Source organism: Rhinolophus hipposideros, assembly GCF_964194185.1.
Source record: "Rhinolophus hipposideros genome assembly, chromosome: 8".
Classification (NCBI taxonomy): domain Eukaryota; kingdom Metazoa; phylum Chordata; class Mammalia; order Chiroptera; family Rhinolophidae; genus Rhinolophus; species Rhinolophus hipposideros.
In genome coordinates this window covers 50,276,893-50,292,934 of record NC_138054.1, presented here as the reverse complement: position 1 = coordinate 50,292,934, position 16,042 = coordinate 50,276,893, and the positions used below count along the sequence as shown (strand labels likewise).

At 35.4% G+C, this 16,042-nt stretch overlaps 1 protein-coding gene across 9 annotated transcripts in view; it reads right to left on the bottom strand.

Moving 5' to 3' along the window:
- The window catches only part of DOCK7 (dedicator of cytokinesis 7), a 185,012-nt gene that overhangs the window by 46,092 nt on the left and 122,878 nt on the right, over window positions 1-16,042 (bottom strand). For 4 of the 9 annotated variants that reach the window (XR_013993811.1, XM_081056499.1, XM_081056491.1 and 1 more), the window contains 8 exons: window positions 15,871-15,960; window positions 15,501-15,536; window positions 14,821-14,916; window positions 13,079-13,219; window positions 12,873-12,986; window positions 11,228-11,398; window positions 8,633-8,772; window positions 836-1,005 (listed from right to left, as the gene is read on the bottom strand). Coding sequence is in view for 8 of the 9 variants with exons in the window: in XM_081056499.1 (XP_080912625.1) it covers window positions 836-1,005; window positions 8,633-8,772; window positions 11,228-11,398; window positions 12,873-12,986; window positions 13,079-13,219; window positions 14,821-14,916; window positions 15,501-15,536; window positions 15,871-15,960 (958 nt within the window). In the remaining variant the exon portion in view is untranslated. The remainder of the gene's footprint in view (window positions 1-835; window positions 1,006-8,632; window positions 8,773-11,227; window positions 11,399-12,872; window positions 12,987-13,078; window positions 13,220-14,820; window positions 14,917-15,500; window positions 15,537-15,870; window positions 15,961-16,042) is intronic. The other 5 variants (XM_081056493.1, XM_081056494.1, XM_081056497.1 and 2 more) reach the window with 2 other exon arrangements.

Below are 16,042 nucleotides of genomic sequence, written 5' to 3'. Positions count from 1 at the left end.
TTCATAGTTTTGTAGCAAACTTTAACTTGCTAGTAAAAGAAGATACAATAACTTAAACATTTCTGCCTTCAGTGAAGGAAACGTTAGTGAAAATACTGGGAAAACTACTCAACTATCAGTTATTTAAAGGCAAGGAGTTGGTTATCTTTGCATCACCAGCACCTATTGACGTTCTTAATACATATTAGGTACTCAGTAAATGTTTTTGTTTTTATTGAACTGCAAGGATTCAATATTCCTTGAATTGGAATTGAATTCCAATTCCTTTATCAGGTTAATTGCTAGTTTAAATGCAACTTACAGTGCTTTCTTTAGAGCAAATAAAGGAATGTAAGTAAATTCTAAATATGAAAAGCAAGAGCAATAAAGCTTTATAGGTTTTATGTTTTTTAAAGCAATAAAAATTCATCTTATTAACTCAGTGTTAGCAATAAACATAATTCTTGTTATACAGGTGAATATTAATTTTTATTATACATAGATGATAAAATTGACACTGAGGGTAGTAGATACTTGTCAGGTTTTCTTTTTGTTTGTTTTTTTCCAGATGAACAGTATACAAAAAAAACCTATTTCCTAATAGGTAGGCATAGAAATGCTACAAAATCATTATTTTAAAATTCGTCACGAGAAGTACTTAGAGAAACGTTGTAGTGAAATCTCTTACGTGATGCAGTTTTTCAGTAATATGGTTAAGTATTTATAGTTTACTTATGTCAATGTACATTTCTTTGTATTTCTTTTCCTCAAATAAGATCTTTATCCTTGAGATACTTTCTAACACTTTTATATGTTGAAATTTGCCTTTAAAAGTTGTCTTAAATATACCAAGTACCTGTAAAATCATATAGCTGAGGAACAGTTTCCATGATAATGCCAATCAGAGGTAGATACAACATGGCCACACGAGCCTTTATCTGGGGGTCAGAGTACCGTGGGTCTGAGTCATGACTGGATAGTAAATTGTGTACCACATTGATGACTTTCTTATGCAATCCAAACAGTCTATTTAAAAAGAAGACGGAGAGAAGAAGCAGTAAGGTCACAGAGATTACTTAATCTCTTTAAAGCAAACAGTAAATAATAGTACTGAAACAATTTTGTTCAACTTCTTAACTTTGCCACATATTTGTATGCTTTCCCATAAAACACTTCTCTTTTTAAAATTAATAAATTATCTGTATAAAATAAGAATTGAGGGAAAAGAAATGCTACACAAATTGACTTAGAAGTAAATCTGTATATTTTCTACATTAACTCCTTATTAATGTATTTTAATATTAAATAACTTAAAACCAGTTATGGTTATATTTTAAAAGCAAGAAAAGGGAAATCTTAAGCAGTTGTTAATTTTATTTCATCAAGTGAGATCTTTTCACATTTACCAAAAATAAACTTTCATTTCCTTTTTCTAAAAGAAAAATATTCTGCCTAATGGATCATGTAGTCCATAGGCTGGGATTGCATTTGACATCTCTATTTAACTGAACTTCTTTGCTCATATACCACAACTGGGCCCTTACAATTTTTCTAGACTCCCAATTCCCTGAGTTTCAATGAGCTAACACACTAACAAGAGTCACTCTCACCTTCACTTTTTTTGCCTCTTTTCTTAGATTGAAGGTGTTTGACTAACAAACCATTCTAATTAAAAATTCACCCAACTTCAACTGGCCCTTAATGCTGTACCTGACAGCCATTTCAGATCTCATTCCCTCTCTTAAGCCTCTCACCATCAATCTCAATAAAAGACCTTACTTCCAACTTCCTTTAGGAAAGAATAGCCACTCTGAATTTGCTCTGCCCAAATCTTTTAACACAGCTTCATCTTTATATCTACCAGGTCATTTTTCCTTTTGTCTCAGAAAAAGTTGTACCTTCTCTCAGAAAGTAACTTCCCCCTAGGTACAATGAACCCCACCTTGTCTTCAATAGTTTCAATGTCCCCCCTAAGCTCTTCCTTTCTTTCTTCAAATAAGCCTTCCCTATCTTGAAAATAAGTATTCACTTGAAACTACTTTCCTCTATTTTATGTAGTAATTCTCTTAGTAATAAACTGTTACACAATTTCTCCAGTAATAACTTCCTGAATGTGCAGTGTACAATGTGTGATCAAAACATACGGTGAATGTTTAAATTAAAATAAATTATTACAGTAAAAGACATGGCCATTAATCCCCCTCAAAATACTCCCCCTCACTTTGAACACACTTATCCCACCGTTCTTGCCACTTTCTCTAGCAGTTCCGGAAGTCCTCTTTCGGGAGCGTCTTTAGTTAAACTGTGGTGCCTGCCTCGGATGTCCTGAATCATTTTCACTTTGGGGAAGAGCCAGAAATCGCACGGTGCCAGATCCGGTGAATAAGGTGGATGAAGACACACCGTAATGTTTTTGATAGAAATAGCAGTACCAGAAGCCATGTGTGACATGGAGCCTTTCCGTTGTGATCACAAAATGTGGTGAATGCTGCTGCTGAGTGCCATTCAACACAAAGGAAGGGATCTTCAATACAGGAAGTGGCACTTTGACCCTTAGTAACAGTGTGTGACAAGTTTCAACTTGTTCAGTGCAGTCAGTCGGGTGTGAGCTACAGTTGAGAGGAGGTGTGCTTTAAAGTGTGCAGTAAATCATCCTCCATCATGACAACGCTCCGTGTCACACATCACTTCTGACATACGGCAATTTCTGTCCAATAAAAATATTACATGTGTCCTCATCCACCTCATTCACCAGATCTGGCACCGTGTGACTTCTGGCTCTTCCCCAAAGTCAAAATGATTCAGGACATCGAGGGGGCCACGACAGTGCAACTACAGACACTCACAAAAGAGGATTTCCAGAACTGCTTCAGAAAGTGGCAAGAATGATGGAATAAGTGTGTTAGAAATGAGGGGGAGTATTTCGAGGGGGATTAATGACAATGTGTCTTTTACTACAATAAATTTTTTATTTAAACATTCACTGTAATGTTTGATCACACTTGTATATCAAGTATTTCCATTTACTTCCTAATATCTACTTCCTTTCTTTGAAACTAACAGTACTTGAATGCTCACAACATGGCACTGTACAACCTTCGCCATTTAATAGCTAAATGATTTTTTTGAAGATACTTAGCTCATTTTCCTATCTATGTATGAGGGTAATATCCTATTGGTGGTTGAGACAATTAAGTTACATAATTTATGTAACATGCTTAGCACAGTGCCTTGTATATTGCCTTACTTAGTAAATATTGGCTTCTATCTCTTTTAAGATCATATAGATTTAAAAGCTGGAATCTGAAACCAGATAGTATTACTCTAGAGCCCTTGATCTTATCTGCCATTTTACATAGCTGTATATAAAATCTAGCTGGAGATTCTTTCTTTTCCCTTCCCGATTTTTATTCAGAAAGTATATTTTTAAATACTGTCAAGAACCACATCTAATGAACATATCTCAGATTTCATTCTCCACCTCTCTACTTAACATTTTGTCATCTTGTATGTTCTTTTCTCAGCATATTCTCCAAATAGCTTCCACCCTTTTTCATTCTACTCTCTTATTATTGTTCCCAAGTCTCAGATTCTGGTCATTTGTTTTGTATGTTTTCCCTTTCAAGTTTTTCTATCACCAGTGATTCCCAATGATTCCCAAATCTGGGTATGTATTCCTTATCTCTCAGCGTTACTAGCTCCAGTCTCAAACTACCTACACTCTACCTACCTGTCTTCATGAAGCCCTTTCTACATTACTCAATCACATTTCAGTTATTAAGTATATACTTATGCAGGACCTGCAGCACCCTATCCTAGATGTTGGAGATAAGACATTGTTGGTTTTTAAAGAGCTCATTTTAGTAAGAGAAACACACAAAAAAAACCAATAATGCAATGTTACAAATGCTACATACAACAAAGGTAATAATCTTCTACAGATCTACGTACTACAAAATTAGCTTTTAATTATTATGTATTGTTTCATAGCCTTAACTTTCTTAGAAAGCAAATCTTTGATCAATATTAGAACATATGATTGCCATGAATTATCCTTGATTACTTAGCAATCTGATGGAGTAAAAAGAAAAGCATCCCTCTCAAGACTCTTACCTAAGATATGCATGTTGTATTATATATTATACCACTAAAGAATGTGAAAGAGATGAGATGTGAGTCTCTCACAGACATTCATTCATGCACTGAATTAACATACATTTGTCAAGTGTCCACTTGGTACCAGACACAATTCTAAGGCACTGGGACCATACAGCAGTGAACAAAGAAGAAGTGCCTGCTCTCATGAGCACATTTTAATGGGAGGAGACAGGTAATACACAAACAAGCAAATGTCAGGGTAAGTGCCCTGTAGAAAATAAAATGGGGTTATATGGTTAAAAATGATTGTGGCAAGGGCAACATGGCTGTAATTTAGATTGGGTAGTCAATGAAAGCCTCACTGAGAAGATGCTGTTTGAGTGGAGACCTGAAGACTCACTAGGAGGAAATGCGTATGCAAAGATCTGAGGGCAATGTGAGATTTGCTTTAGGCAGAGAAAAATCCTAGTTCAAACGCCCTAAGGTGGGAATGAGGTTGGCACCTTACAGAAACAGAAAGAAGGCCAAGTTGGCTAGATTTTAGAATGTAAAGCTGGAAGAGAGTGGCAGGAGTAGACATGAGCCAGATATATACAAGGCTTTGAGCACCGTTATTAAAAGTCTCGATTTTATTTTAACTGCCATTTTTAAAGCTTATATTCACGTTAAGGGGCGTTAAGCAAGAAGTAGGGTAATCTGATTCTCATTTCTAAAAGATGACTCAGGCTGCTGAAAGGATTTTAGGGAAGCCAGAGTGGAAGCATGATTAGGGAAGCAGCAGTGAAGACGGAGACAAGTAAGTGGCTGAACGTGGGATGTATTCTGAATTTAGTACCTGTGGAATTTGCCAACAGACTGCGTGCAGGAAGAAGAGAGAAAAGAAAGGAACAAGCAACAGTAAAAACAAAGGATATAATCTTGTGTACTACTATTTAAAGCTCTTCTCACATCTTGTTTAACCAGATAGACAAAGAAAAGGTAATAATTTTCATTACTTTCTGAACTGTGTAGAAAATCTTTCCAGTGTCAAAGACCAACACATTCTAGCTTGAAGAGGTAAAAACGCAATAAAGAATTCTTTCATAAGCCCTATATTGTTCCACAGGAACATAAAAAACCTATTTTAATAGAACTGATCCTTGACATGAAAAAAACACCCTCATCGCAGAAACAGTTGACTGTTAGAATTCTCTCTTCTTTGTATCAGACACTGCTGTACACCTACACAACATCTACTTTCCATCTTCTTTCTTAGGAAAACTCATTTTTTTCAGATATACATTCCTCTCCTTATGACTCAGGGGAAGTTGACTCTATCCATTTCAGGAGGAGATCCTAATTTGACTAGCCCTGCTACTTAACGCAGCCAGTTAGCAAACTGTTTTATCATCAGTCTGAGGAGAGATAAATGTTAATCAATGCACTGCTTCCTTAATTAAGGTCTACCAAAAAAAAATGTCACATGAACAAAACAGTGTGTTTAGTGGCACAGTTGACTTACAATTATTTTGCTGAGCTCTGTAACAAACCATGAACTGATACTAGTCTAAGCACCACATTTGGGTAGAACTGATCTAATCCATCCAGCAACCTGGCATTGCTCTGGTGACTGCGACAGTACAGAATAGACTCGTGAGCCAATTCGGTCCAAAGGAAAGATTTACACTGCATGCTTGGGAAGAGGGCTTCCCCTCTCTCTCCTGCTGGACAAAAATAAATAAGTAAGAATTTAATCTGAACTACCAGTGACACCTATCTTGCAGTCATGAGAGGCACTGGCCTTAGGATAAAACATCTAGAAGAGGAAAAAGATATAAAGAACCAGAAACCTGATGACATCATTGAGCTGCTGATTGTGATACGGGCCAAATGAAAGGGTTTCTCACTATAGAAATTCTAAGTTTTCTTTTTTCAGTGTTTTAACTCCATTAGTTTCTTAATCATAAATAATAGATTGTTTTTAACCTGAATCATAGAAATCTCCTACCCCTGTTTTAGATAATTACCCTAAAACTTGTGATTCATACTTGTTGATTGTAATCATTGAAATCTAATGTTCTCTCCTATCCGTTCTGGGCCTAACTCCTGGACAATTAACAAGACCTGAATGACTGGTTGAATGGCCACAGGCTCTATAGAGCTAATGGATTTATTAATTAAAATCTATTTTTCCTCATTCAGGGGCCTTGGGGATGCGGAGGATGCCCCAGCAAGGTTGCCAATCCTAACCAAAGAAGCCAGCACGGTCTTCCGGGCGGATCTCGAGACCCCTTACTCTCATCTGAGACCAGATAGGGTGAGAGTTCCATGAATCCCCCAATAGGTAGGGACAGCTCTATACCCCAGCCCAGCAGGAAGCAGATACAGAAGAAAAGACCTTCTGTCCCTCAACTTCCCACAGAGATTTTATGGGGATCAGTCTCTCAAAGGGAAAATGAAAACAAGGCAGGCAGTTAAGAGATAGACATCGGTTCTCCACATTCCTACATAATCCAGAATGCAGAAGCCCAAAAGACCTCCCCTCGCTGCACAAAACTTCCCTTTTTCATTGTAATTATCTACCTCTATGAGGAGCAAATGGGTACAAAATACCCAACTAGATTAAACCAGCCACTCACACCTGCGCAATAAAGGCCACAACGACCTTCATTTTACCTGGGCCTCATTATACCATCATTATAATATCATACATATGCCCGAAAGTTCACTAACATCATTGAATTCTGGGAAGGAACATGCACAGTCTAAAAAGATGAAGTAATTGCCTCTTGTCAATCACAGGTGTCAATCAAGCGGCCCCACACCCGGAAAGGTACAGCCCATTCTAGAGAAGAAAAGATAAAAATTCCAAGTCTTCCCCAGTCTGAGCCCTTTGAGTCTTTTGAGCCTTGCTTTTGCTCAGGGGCCCGCTCCAAACCCTTTGGAGTGTGTACTTTTTCTTTTAATAATGGGCCCCTGAGTCATTCTCTGCTGCTCGGGTTGCTCCTATTTCTTTGGAGTGTACTATCTCTTTTAATAAAATACTCTTTACTCTTTCACCACTTTATTTCCGTGTCTTGTTCAATTCTTTGCCCAAGACGCCAAGAACCTGGACTCTGAGAAGAGCCCACTTTCTGGTAACAATTGTACTGTGCAAAAAAAAAAAAAGCACCTCTATCTTTCTTCTAGTTATGAAATAATAAATTTCCTTCCTTTAATAAAGCCAGTGTGAAGAAAGGTTTTCTATTTCTTGTAACCAAAAATATCTTGATATACGAAGACAAATATTGGAAATAGGCATTCAAATGATTGATATATCAGTTATTAAAGAAAGCTAGTATGTTTAGAGGTTGTTTTCAGAGTGTGTGTTTTTCAAACAATGGATCCACCTTCCCCCCCAAATGATATCATATTCATGTCAAATAGCAACATATAAAGATGGTGGCATGCAAGGGTGAAAGGCCTGGAGTTTCACTCACTTAGTCTGTCCTCTTCATAGTCCAATGTCTGCAACTCCCACCCCATCCTACATGGAAACTCATGAAGCACCTCTTCAGAACCCAATAGTTCTGCAGAACACAGTGTGAACAACTACTAGCTAATATATTCCTAAAATGAGAAGTTACCATTATAAAAAAAAAAGAGGAGTGCCTTTCATTTGCAGAAGATTTAGCCTTTCACAATTAATTGAGTATTGACTCTGTCCTTGACGAGATTGCTAAGAACTGTTCAAACCTCCTCCTCTTTCATTCACTCAAATACATCAGAGGACCCTGGTAAAACCTGCTCAAAAGTATCTCCTTTTGTTCTCCGGAGCACTTATAGATGAGGTTAAATTGCATTATAAACTCCTAGTAATGCTATTATGAGAAAAATTAGGGGGAAAAAAGTAATTACCAAATGAGTTATGGTCAAATAGATTTTTGAAAATATCTATTAAGATGGAAAATATCTATTAAGATGGAAATACCCTATAGGGTACAGGAAATACCCAATAGGGAAATACCCTATCGGGATAGTATCAGGCTACTACTATAAATTCAAATCATCAGACAATATACCCTTCTTTTTCTTACTATATCAATTTCCAAAAATCCTCTAAAAGTGTTGGACATTTTTAAAACATAAGGATTTTGTTTATAGGGCAATTTTGAAATAAAATGCTACATAGTATGAGGCCAAATGATAAATTTTCCTTACAAGAAATCAAATAGAAGACTAGTCTATCCTCCTTATCTGAAATTGCCTGCCTACTGTTTACAGAAAATCGAAGAGTCCAGCTATTAGAAAGCACAAGTATTTTATGTACTATTAAAGAAAAAAAAAGCTATCAAATAAGCCATGATACACCACTGATTTTAAGACAAACCAAAAATTCAGAGATGACAAAATATGAAAAATGTCCTTCTTAAAAATCTATGAAATATAGAAATAACATGGGTCTAGAACTTGGTAAATAGAGAAGTAGAAGAGTGGGAAAGAGTATTATTTTGATTCTTAGAAGTGGAAGTGGGCTACTTCTGTCCCAATGTCCAAAATCAAACATATTCTGTAAGGCAAACACTGCTCTACTCACCCTTCAGCATCAGGGTCTAAAATAACAGCCAGCTCTGTTAACACAAGCCCTGCCAAATAATGCTGTTGGCGGAAAGGCACGGATAATTCAAACATATTTGCAATCTTCTGGTCTTGTACATTGGTGGAAAATCCAGAACTCTATTTGGGAATGAGGTAGAACAAAACTATAATAGCTGTGCAACAAAACATCCCACAGACAGAGAATTACAACAAATAAAACGGGAGCATTACCTGAAAGCGAGATGTACTTTGCCTAAGGTAACTTATTGCCATGGGTTTATTATAGATCACTGGCACTAACATTGGAGGAAGTAACTGCTCTTACTGTTTATGTAAGAAATGATGATGGAATACCACTTGTAACTATTTTCAATTTTCTTTTTATCATAGTGAAACTTTCCACCTGTTTTTCCTTTGTCCTTTTAGCCACTTAATGTTTGAATATCATATTCTGAAGGGGAAAAAAGCAACTAAGTCCAAATACAGTGGCACCTTGGTTTTCAAATGTCTCCGTTGACGAACATTTCGGTTTACAAACGCCGTAAATTTTATGGATCTATGGTATCATTGGATAGTAAAATTCATGCTAAATTTGCAGTTTTAGGGGTTGATTTTAAAGGTCTGGAACGGATTAATCCATTTTGCATTACTTTCTGTGGGGAAACCGCACCTCGGTTTCCCAACGTTTCAGAACTCAGTCTTCTGGAACAGATTATGTTCGAAAACCGAGGTACCACTGTAATGTATTTTGTACTCATTGCTGAGTACAAAAGAAATATTCATAGTCAAGGCTATTGGTTTCCAGAGAAATTGCAAATATCGGTAAAACTGCTTTTCAGAAAAAATACTATTTCTAGAAAAATCACTATCATTTTGCAGTCCACTTACTGAGTTTTAGAAAGTTTTTTAATACTGCAAAATAGCATCCCCCAAGATATAATTCAAGACAAGAATGTCCTCAATTTTATCACCCTCTTTAATCCATAATTCAAGATTATCCATGTGAGGTTTCTTAGAAGAAGAATAGATTTCAGATTTCTCTATGGAGATATCATCTTCCTAATAAGTATGTAAAATTCTTCTTGCCACCCCCCCCCCCAAAAAGTGATGTCTCTGTCATCTATTAGAATCTGAGAATTATGTACTCTAGTTAGATGGCAAGGTGGGGAACAAAATAATGGAAGAAATTCTATGAATTTCTTGGCTGAATGAGATGTTCAGCAGGGAGTTAGGTGTAAACAAATGTGTTTCATTAAAGGTTTTAGAACTGAATTTATGCTTAATTCGTCCTTGACTGTGTAGCCACATCATTGACAGAGCATAGGGGAAGAAAGACTAGTCTCCTCCATTACAGGAAGAAGTGTGTGCTGGCTAGGTAAAAGTATGTGAAAATAGCCTGAGCCATAATATTTTCTGCAAAGGTAAAGTGAAAAGTTGTGGGTGCTCTGAAGTTTTCTAAGTGAAGTTTAAACTTTTCATTTATCAAGCATCTGAGATTGATTGATCCTAGGGAATTACATTTATGAATTAAATATCTCAAAAATAAAATTGTAAAGAGTTAAGATCAACTTTGACTTTAGACATTAAGAGCTTAAGGAAGCATCTTGTTTGCCTCAGGAATTATGTAGCAGAAAGACTAATGTTTCACTAGGAGGGAGAATTCAGGCTTCTTTGATACTAAAACCACAAAATCCCTTCATCTCAATCTGTGTGATAGGATACATAATAATTGCTATGATAACCTTTTCTCATCTTTAGAAAAACTACTAACTGTTGAAGTCAAGTGCCGTGCAGTGAAAACCTATAAATATTCATCTAGCTTCCTTAGGGATTTTTGGATACAAGAGAGGTAGACAGGGCACTGTTCGGTCTCCTTTGCAGTCAGACCTCTTTCTCTGCTAAATTATGCTTCATTCCCCTTACTTTCACAAGTATTGATTCCTAATAAAAATCTTGTACCCCAATCTCAGTCTGTGTCTGCTTCAAGAAAACCCAATTTGTGAAAACATCTAAATAATCTAAATAATATGTAGGTGAATTCACTCACATGTACATAAATATGTAAGAGGAGTACAACACAGTGGTTAAGAACTTGAACTCTAAAATAAAGCTGACATGTAAAGCACAGCATAGGGATATAGCCAATAATAATGTAGTAACTATGTATGGTGTCAGATGGGTGCTAGACTTATTGGGGTGATCACTTTGTAAGGCATATAATGTCTAATTACTATGTTGTGCACCTGAAACTAATATAAGATTGTATGTATGTCAAGTGTAATTGAAAAAAAATAAAAATAAAGCCAACATGTATTTTGGTTCAAAGCCTAGCTCTGCCACATTTTACTGTGTGATCTTGGGTAAGTTATTGATCTTTCTGTTTCAATGTTTTCATGTGTAAAATGAGTATAGTAACAGAATTCACCTGCTACAGTTGCTGAGGATTAAATAATTAATATTTATAAAGCACTTAGTACAGAGCCTACCATACAGCTGTTATTCAATAGTGTTACTTACAAATTTTTCCAGTGTTTAGAATGGCTTTTCACAAATGTGAACTTGAAAAATATATTTTTTCATACAATTTGTATACCTGAGATGTTGCAGAAGAAACAGACGGGGATGGTGATGCAGGTGGAGTCAGCAGGCTGCAGGGTAAGTTTAATGTAACATAATGCTCATGGCTGCAGACGATTCGCAGAAAATCCAACCTCAAGGACACCAGGACACTTGGATTCGGTAATGTATAAAGCTTTGTAGACACCTTGTGAGCATTGCATAAACAAGACAATACCAATTGAATATATCATTTCTGTAATACCAACTCCAGAATGACAGGTTAAAGGATTAAAGAACAGTATTCAGTGGGCAGTTTTGGGTTCTGTGATATAAACAACAGTAGTAGCTTTCTCCAGAATTACTGCTAAAATAAAAAAATCTGAACGACAAGATTGACTGTATAAATCCACTGACGAGGCTAAAATCCACATTCTTAGGTTTCTAACATAGCATCGATATTTCCACTTCTTAAAGTTGCACTTTATGAAAGAAAAGTACACCAGCAAATTAACTTCATCAAAGAAACATTCCATTCTTTTTATAGTACTTTGTGTTGACCTATATTTATAATTGTCTATTGTCTATGTTCCCAGCTACACTGTAAACTACTTGAGGACACACATAAACGGACTTAATAGCTTTAGCATATCCCCAGGGTCTAGCTCAATGTTTGGCAAATATAGGAGTTCAATGCTTGAAGAATAAAGACATAACAGATTTTGGGAGCAATCGTACATGACATTTTGGGACAAAGTAAAAATAATACATACTGTTGCAAATATTTGTAAGTGGGTAAGTGCCCACGTGTAGTTTTAACTTCTCTATTAAAAGAAACATAAAACAAAGGCATCCAATAGAACAGATCTTCAAAATTCTAAACATTAGACTGCCAAACAGCATTCCTATCCAGTAGTTCCCAAATCTAATCTGTGAACCTGCTGGGAAGGGCTTCACAAGCACTGTGTACCATACTACCAATCCCCACCACCAGGATTCAAACTGCTCAATAATGCTGGGATGGGACCCAGAGATCTGTATATTTTAAAGTTCCTTTGAAAGTTAATTCTAATGTGATTATACAACTTAACTACCCAAATGGCCTATCAGGATCAATAGCTAATGTTTTCCAAAAGGCAGATTTCATTAACCAGTTGATAAAAATTTTAAAACACAATCAGCTGTTTGTGGAAAAGTTCCAGGATGCTTTTAGTTTAGAAAAAGCGAGATAATGAAAGACATTCAGGAACTGGGTAAACATCTGTTCATGATTCTACACTCTATAATGTCAAGGGCTGCACTAGGAATACATAGCAAAATGCAGCTAATTTAAACATCACTCAAGCCACAAATAGTTCAGTTAGCTGTTCATTCAATACAAATGTTACTCTCGAATAGGATCGTGGAGATGCTTTACAGTTATACTGACTTGGTGGGTGCTCCAAAATGAGAATTAAAGAGTCATGAGTGGGCCGGTATAGCTCAGGGAAAAGCCAGCTGTACTGATATCAGCTTGCCAGAGTCCTGTGTCCTGATTAAACAAATATAATTTATTTTTGCCTTACTAATAAAAATATGCTATTTTTTAAACAGTATATTAATGTATTTTTGAAGATCTTTTAGCTCTACTTGTAAAAAGAGCAAACACAACATTTGTTCTTTGATTACTAATTATGCATTACCTGTTTATAGCAAGTCTTTATAAGGCCAAAAACAAAACCTCTGTCCATAACAGACAACAGATCATTGAGAAAGAATGCAAGACTTGTGTTGAGTCTCTCAACCATTTCTGTGTCCTGAGAAACAGAAAAGCAAAAAAAGTATGAGTTTAATGTGAGCTTGAAAAAGAGATTTAATAAAAAATGCATATATAGTAAGTCATCATTACCTTCTGAAATCGTGAAACAATATCACTAGCAATTGTACTAACAAGAGCATTAATGTCATCCATGAAACGTTCGGGAAAACGACTTTTCCTTGGTGCATCAAGTTTATCATTAAAGTATAAATGGTGCACCATGCTCTTCACCTGAAAAAATACGCCATTAGTTTAATTTCTTACAGGTGCAATGAACAATCATAGCAACTCTAAACAATAGGACTATTTTTTCAATATACCATGTGATTTAATATGGCTGAAATACTGTTAGCTCCTCAAATATTTTGAAGAGTTCACTACAACATTTTATGTGTTCCAAAGAAATATCAAATACGAGACAATTTAATCACAGCATCATCTCCATGAAATTATCCTGTCAATAGGAAAAAACTTCTGTGTATATCAAAAGAAAAAAAATTTACCCTTTAACAGTTTTAAATTAAATCTTCCCAAGAATCAACAATTTTGCTCTTCATATCCCTAAACTGTGAGCTTTCAGAGGTTAGAAACCTTGACTTCACGAGTGTTCAGCATCTACCATCTAGTAGTAAATGGTAGGTGTACATTAAATATTGATGACTAAATATTAATAAAATATTAGGTAAAAACTAACAAAGTGATATAAGTTTACAAAATGCTTTTGTATATAGATTCTTACCACACCAATGTGGTATTGGTAATAAAGACTTGAAATTCAGGGAAATTAAAGCCAAGCCAAGTCTTAAACTGCAGATGTTTGACTATTTTATATTTAAGAAATATGAACATTACATGTATTAGACTACCAAACAAAGGTGAAAATCACAACTTTGATCTTCTATTAAAAGCACACAAATTACAAATTTGGTGTTCATTCTCTAAGAAAAAAAATGACTTTATCATTTAAATATGGTCCCTATTTATTTTATTAGTAAATCCCTAGAAGAAATGTCTTTTTATCCCCAACATAGGTAACATTTAACGCTGAGAATTACCCTATGACCCATACTCTAGAAGTGGCCTTTTCTTTTTCTTCTTTCCTTCCTTCCTTTCTTCCTGTTGTTTTCCTTTTTTTCTTATTTTTTTACTTCTTTTTTGGAAGAAAAAGTTTCAATGATTTCAGATTTCTAGAGGCTGAAGAAAAAGGTCCCTAGTGCCAGAATGCCCAAGTGAATCATATTTCTGCTATCTACAAACTGTATATACTTAGACAAGTTACTTAATCTCTCTGTGTCTTGGTAATACTAGCCCATTGAGGCAGTGCTACTACACTGTATGCACTTGATAAATGTTTATTGCTTTTGCGTATATATGTGTTAATGTGTGTGTAAATGTTAAAATATTAATGCATTCATTTGTTTTTAATATCATTTACTGAATTAAGCAAAAAGTTGTTTTGTTTTTGTTTTTTAATTTGCTGTAACTGGCATATCCCTAAGAGCTTCCTAACCATAAAAGACTGGGTATCTATAAAGCATTCTTTACCTATGTTTGGTATGAAAACTACAGTACTGCCATTAAACAGTAACCTGTTCAGACTAATAGAGGAGGTATCACAGGTTCTTTAAAAAGATAGCTAAGTGAGCTTTGTAATTCCACCTAAATTGTGCTGAGTGTCCAGTGTTTATTTAGAGGTTTAACAAATGTAATTTTGTCTTGGAGGCACATGTAAACCATAAGATGGACAATAAAAAATGATATCTAGTATAAAATGTGGTAACACAAGTGTTCACTAAGGAAAACAAGATTAAGAATGTGTTTAGTCTGCTCACCATTAACTCAAAAAAGAACCAGGCTTGTTGCAAAGCTGATTCCCGAACGCTGCCACTGCAAACAACCCACTGCAAAGCCAGCTCCTCATGGAAAAGCTATCCAGAAGTAAATCCAAAGTTATTATCAAAGTCAAGTCAGTTAATAACACAAACCAAATAATAATGCAACTGCAAATGAAGATATAATGAGAATAAGCAAAATAAGGCATGTGAACCATTCAATGATGCAGTGAGGACACCCATTAACGAAACGGCTATTTATACATATAAGACAGTGGCATGTTGAACAGCTGAAAAATTACATGTTATCTTGTAGTAAAATGTAATTTTAAAAGGACAAGTGGGAAACAGCCTCCTAAATTGTACCTGCAAACAGTAACTAGACCGAAAACTCAGTTACAAATAAAAATCTTGTTTGTACCTTATAGATCTACTTCAACTTAAGTAAATACATTCACGAACTTTGCTGGTACAATTTAGGAAATATCTTTAAAAATTTAAATTTTGATATAAGGCATTAATTTTCAAGTGTTCAGGTTTTTGCAGTCTTTTTATAAAAATGGCAGAAATTTCCTGCCTTGTAATGGATATGCATACAAAGCATTTGCAAAATAGTGTATATTAATATGAAAAAGGACTAACAAAACTGTGCATAAGGGAAGCAAATCAACATATCTTACTAAGAGTGATAATTTTTCTAACTCATCTTCCTTTCCCTGGAGATTTAAAACACAAAACAAAAGCAGTTACAGAAACAGAATTCAGAATTAATACATTTTTTTGGCACTAAAAGTTGATACTCAAATTTCAATTCACTAAACGCTAAAAACAGTCAATCCCAAGATTATAATAATTACAATAATGTAAAAGAGCCTGCATTGCAGAGGTATGCCCAAAAGGCATCAGACGAGCAGAGCTTGCTCAAATGTATTTTTAAATACAATGCAAATATTTTAACATCTCATACTGGTTATGTAAAGAAACTTTTTTTATCTATTTAATTGTTGGAATTATTTTCCCCCTATATGGATTGTCTTCCCATGAATCTACCTTTTTAGTTGGTAAGCGTCCCGTTAATGTTTGTAAGAAACTTGACGTCTCTGTGTGCGAAGACATACGATTACAACTTCGATCCATAGCCTATGGAGTGAAGATGAATGAATGACGAGAAAACATTAAAGTCTGCTGTGGATGATTTTGCAACGCAAGGATTACATTCAAT